Below are 5,000 nucleotides of genomic sequence, written 5' to 3' on the forward strand. Positions count from 1 at the left end.
ATTTTAAGAACTTTAGACAGATTCGATAGAAGGATAGCGTTGATTGACGGGTGGATGTCGTGAGATTATTGGCCTATTGACAAATCTAAGGTACCTGTTGTCGTCATTGCACGTGACCTACCGTTTTCCAGGAAGTAAGAAATTATATACTTTGAGATAAGATTACAACAAAAGTAGAATGTTGTAATTTTTTGGGCATACGTCGTTGAGTAGGTGAACACTATGACCAATTATGTGAACCAAAATGGGACAGAATGCTTTTTTTCATTTCAGTGCGACTTTAAATATGAAGGAATAAAGATCAATGAAGCTACAGTGTCATAGCCTGACTACTCACACATGTCAGCCTTATAAGGTCAAAACACAATCTGAGATTTGAAAAAGCTGCTCTACCAAGTTCAGAATGCAGTCGGGTTACTCTAAAAACAAGCCGAACATTTGATCGGGTCTGGTAGGTACCAACAGCACACACACACAGACACACACACACACACACACACACACACACACTGTTACAGTTCACGCCATTAGCTCGAGAACACTATCCCTAATCAGGACAATTTTCTTTACAAGCCTACATGCCGCAAACCCTAACCTAGCCACCCTAACCTAACCATTAGGTCTTTAGCGGTAGAATTGCTCTGAATTTCAAGTGTCTCTAGCTCAGCCTTGGTTCAGCGCGCCTCGGTCCCGGGTGTGTGTGCAGCGCGCCTCGGTCCCATGTGTGTGTGCAGCGCGGTCGGTCCCGGGTGTGTGTGCAGCGCGGTCGGTCCCGGGTGTGTGTGCAGCGCGCTCGGTCCCGGGTGTGTGTGCAGCGCCTCGGTCCCGGGTGTGTGTGCGGCGCGCCTCGGTCCCGGGTGTGTGTGCAGCGCCTCGGTCCCGGGTGTGTGTGCGGCGCGCCTCGGCCCCGGGTGTGTGTGCCGCATGCCTCGGTCCCGGGTGTGTGCAGCGCCTCGGTCCCGGGTGTGTGTGCAGGGCGCCTCGGTCCCGGGTGTGTGCAGCGCCTCGGTCCCGGGTGTGTGTGTGCAGGGCGCCTCGGTCCCGGGTGTGTGCAGCGCCTCGGTCCCGGGTGTGTGTGCAGCGCGCCTCGGTCCCGGGTGTGTGTGCAGCGCGTCTCGGTCCCGGGTGTGTGTGCAGCGCGCCTCGGTCCCGGGTGTGTGTGCGGCGCGCCTCGGTCCCGGGTGTGTGTGTGCGGCGCGCCTCGGTCCCGGTTGTGTGTGCAGCGCGCTCGGTCCCGGGTGTGTGTGCGGCGCGCCTCGGTCCCGGGTGTGTGTGCGGCGCGCTCGGTCCCGTGTGTGTGTGCAGCGCGCCTCGGTCCCGGGTGTGTGTGCGGCGCGCCTCGGTCCCGGGTGTGTGTGCGGCGCGCCTCGGCCCCGGGTCCCATGTGAATGACGCCTAGTGCTCATGTCTCCGGCGACGCTTCGCATGACTGGAGAAACCCATCATAGAAACAGCAAACAGCAGCCTTCTGGGAGGGAGAGCATCTGTCTGCATTCACAGGACTGTACCATCACACACACACACACACGCGCACACACACTCACACACACACTCACTCACACACACACTCACACACACAGTCGCACACTACATACAGTATAAACACTACTTACACACTCAGAGTCACAAACTACACACACACACACACACACACACTCACAGTGACAAACTACATACACACGCGCGCTCACGTACTTCCAGGTGGGGCATCACCCATCTCCGTCCTGCCGGAGTGCTGCCGACCTTGTGCCTCAGCTGGGCACGCCGGTGGATTATTCAGATGGGGCGCTTCTCAAAAGCAATTTGTTCTCCATTTTTCCGTGGCAGTAAAACACAGTGGCAGTAAATACGTTCTAACCCTCGGAGCCCGGCGCCCTGATGGAACCACGGGCCTCGTATTGTGGTTTCCATAAAGAGGGTGTCATGACGGAAATTAATGCGATATATCACCCCTCGCAAAGGCTTCTCGTACACCTGGGAAGTGAACCCACCCCCCCCTCCCTGACCAGCGAGGCCCAACCCCACATCGATCCTGCCCTTAAATAGAATTTACAGGAGTTGTTCTTGGGAGCGGTTGGAGAATGCGTGGGCGAGGGTGTCGGAGGTCGAAGGTCAACGCTGCGCCTCAGCTTCTGCTGTCTGGCCAGATGTATTACAGAGCCCAGCTGCTCTCTCATCTCACAGGCCTATCCCCTCCCTGCTTGAGCTGGCCAATCGCATGCACCTTCCCTCTCAAACCGGCCAATCCTATGCACCTCCACCTGCCTACATCACCCTGCGACACCAGCTGCTAGAAGATAGGCCTTGGAAACAGAGCCGTGTTCAGCCACTGGCTTCTTTGTAGCCTGAATCCAGAGCTACTGTAGGTGAAACTGTCCAGCTGCTCGTTGTAGTTCAACAACAACTGATATCTTCCAAGGAGAAGAACAGGAACGTTAGTTCAGGGGCCCATCTGGTGTGGAGAGCACAAACCCACAGGACCCACAAATCCATTCTCAGGAAGGAGGAAGAATCTGGTAGAGAGAAGTGAATATCCAGGCATGTATCCAGACACCCTGATGAGAACTGTTGGAGGCCGATACTCGTTTGTTTGTTTGTTTGTTTGTTTGTTTGTGTGTTTGTTTGTGTGTTTGTTTGTTTTAACACGATTTAGCCACATGACTCCCTCAGCTTTATCAGGGGCGCTAGAATAGAATAGAATATAATAGAATATGTGTGTGTGTGTGTGTGTGTGTGTGTGTGTGTGTGTGTGTGTGTGTGTGTGTGTGTGTGTGTGTGTGTATGTGTGTGTGTGTGTGTGTGTCTGTGTGTGTATGTGTGTGTGTGTGTGTATACGTGTGCGTATGTGTGTGTGTGTGTGTGTGTGTGTGTGTGTATATGTGTGTGTGTGTTTGTGTGTGTGTGACACATATTACTGTGTTCCATGTCAACCATAATCCAACTCTGACCCTGTCCTCTTCTGTCTGTATGCGTGTGTGTGTGTGTGTGTGTGTGTGTGTGTGCGCGTGTGTGTGCGCGTGTGTGTGCGTGCCTGTGTACATGTGTGTGTGTCCTCCAGAGATTGACAAGGAGAGCTGCGGGGACCCCAGCACCCCCCTCTACGGCGTCAGGGAGGGCGACAGCTTCTCCAACGGGGGCGTCCTCCGCTTCGAGTGTCAGTTCGGCTTCGAACTGATTGGAGAGAAGACTATCACCTGCCAGGACAACAACCAGTGGTCTGCCAACATCCCCATATGTATCTGTGAGTACAACCACACCAACTATGGGGCAGATGAACGTTAGCGAGCGCAGCGTAAACAGCGCTTGGTCGGTTCTCAGAAAGCGCGTGTTCAGGTTGCGTTGGGTGAACAAGGTGCGCCTCAGAGCGCAATCAGCGCATGTCAGCGCCCTCAAACCGTGATGTGGGCGGGGAAAATATAGAGACTTGTAGGACGCAGTCTTGCTTCGTCCATAATTAGGCTTCCTCTGTGTAAGTGACTGCTTTAAATGATGAGGACTGACGTGCTAGGCTATCTTTAGGCTGGTCATTACTGTTGATGATTTAACGCAAGGTTCGCATCGGCCTTGTGTATCTTATTTTCAAGTGCATTGTAGGCTATCCCTGCCATCTATTCATTTTCTAAAGCCAATTGTTTACAAAACATTGTAGCCCTGAATGGTGCCAATTGTAATCAGTGAATGTCTGCATTGTGAATGCTCCAGTCCACTTTATAATCATAATTTATTGCAGTTGAATAATTTCAGACCTTAATACATTGGGGCATTTTAAATCTATCAGAGACCAATTTGATTAGTAGCCTACTGTATGCAACCTCGTAAACCCCAAACCTCCACTACAACTCAACTATAGTACAGTGATGTATGTTAACCTCTCTCTCTCTCCTCCCTCTATCCCTTCTCTCCCCCTCTCGCCCCTCTCTCCCTCCCTCTCTCTCCCTCCCTCTCTCCTTCCATCTCCCCCTCTCTCCCTCCCTCTCTCTCCCCTCTCTCCCTCCCTCTCTCCTTCCATCTCCCCCTCTCTCCCTCCCTCTCTCTCCCCTCTCTCCCTCCCTCTCTCCTTCCATCTCCCCCTCTCTCCCTCCCTCTCTCTCCCCTCTCTCCCTCCCTCTCTCCTTCCATCTCCCCCTCTCTCCTTCCATCTCCCCCTCTCTCCCTCCCTCTCTCTCCCCTCTCTCCCTCCCTCTCTCCTTCCATCTCCCCCTCTCTCCCTCCATCTCCCCCTCTCTCACTCTCTCCTCTCTCCCCCTATCTCTTCCCCTCTGGCTCCATCTCCACCTCCTTCCTCCCTCTATCCCTTCTCTCCTCTCTCCCTCACTCTCTCCCTCTCTCTCCCCCTCTCTCCCTCCATCTCTCCCTCTCTCTCCCCCTCTCTCACTCTCTCTCCCCTCGCTCTCCTCTCTCTCCCTCCCTCTCTCCCCCTCTCTCACTCTCTCTCCCCTCGCTCTCCTCTCTCTCCCTCCCTCGCTCCTCTCTCTCCAGTCCCCTGCCTGTCCAACTTCACCGCCCCCATGGGGACCGTCCTGTCCCCGGATTACCCAGAAGGCTATGGGAACAACATGAACTGTGTGTGGCTGATCCTGTCGGAGCCCGGGAGCCGGATCCACCTGGCCTTCAACGACTTTGACCTGGAGGCGCCCTACGACTTCCTGACCGTGAAGGACGGCGAGCTGCTGGAGGCCCCGGTCCTGGGGCGCTTCTCGGGGGCGGAGTCTCCGTCCCACCTGACCTCCAACACCAACATCCTGCGTCTGGAGTTCCAGGCCGACCACTCCATGTCTGGGCGGGGCTTCAACATCACCTATAACAGTACGTATAGTAACCCTGACAACAGCTTCAACATCACCTATAACAGTACGTATAGTAACCCTGACAACAGCTTCAACATCACCTATAACCGTACGTATAGTAACCCTGACAACAGCTTCAATATGACCTATAACAGTACGTATAGTAACCCTGACAACAGCTTCAACATCACCTATAACAGTACGTATAGTAAC

At 54.0% G+C, this 5,000-nt stretch overlaps 1 protein-coding gene across 1 annotated transcript in view; it reads left to right on the forward strand.

Moving 5' to 3' along the window:
- LOC311328004 (CUB and sushi domain-containing protein 3-like) overlaps positions 1-5,000 on the forward strand; it is a gene marked incomplete at its 3' end in the record, with an annotated part of 605,137 nt that overhangs the window by 368,886 nt on the left and 231,251 nt on the right. The window contains 2 exon segments of the mRNA XM_084461116.1: positions 3,059-3,241; positions 4,480-4,806. Of these exon segments, the coding sequence (XP_084317242.1) occupies positions 3,059-3,241; positions 4,480-4,806 (510 nt within the window).

Source organism: Borostomias antarcticus (assembly GCF_949987555.1).
Source record: "Borostomias antarcticus genome assembly, chromosome: 36".
In the NCBI taxonomy this organism is placed as follows: domain Eukaryota; kingdom Metazoa; phylum Chordata; class Actinopteri; order Stomiiformes; family Stomiidae; genus Borostomias; species Borostomias antarcticus.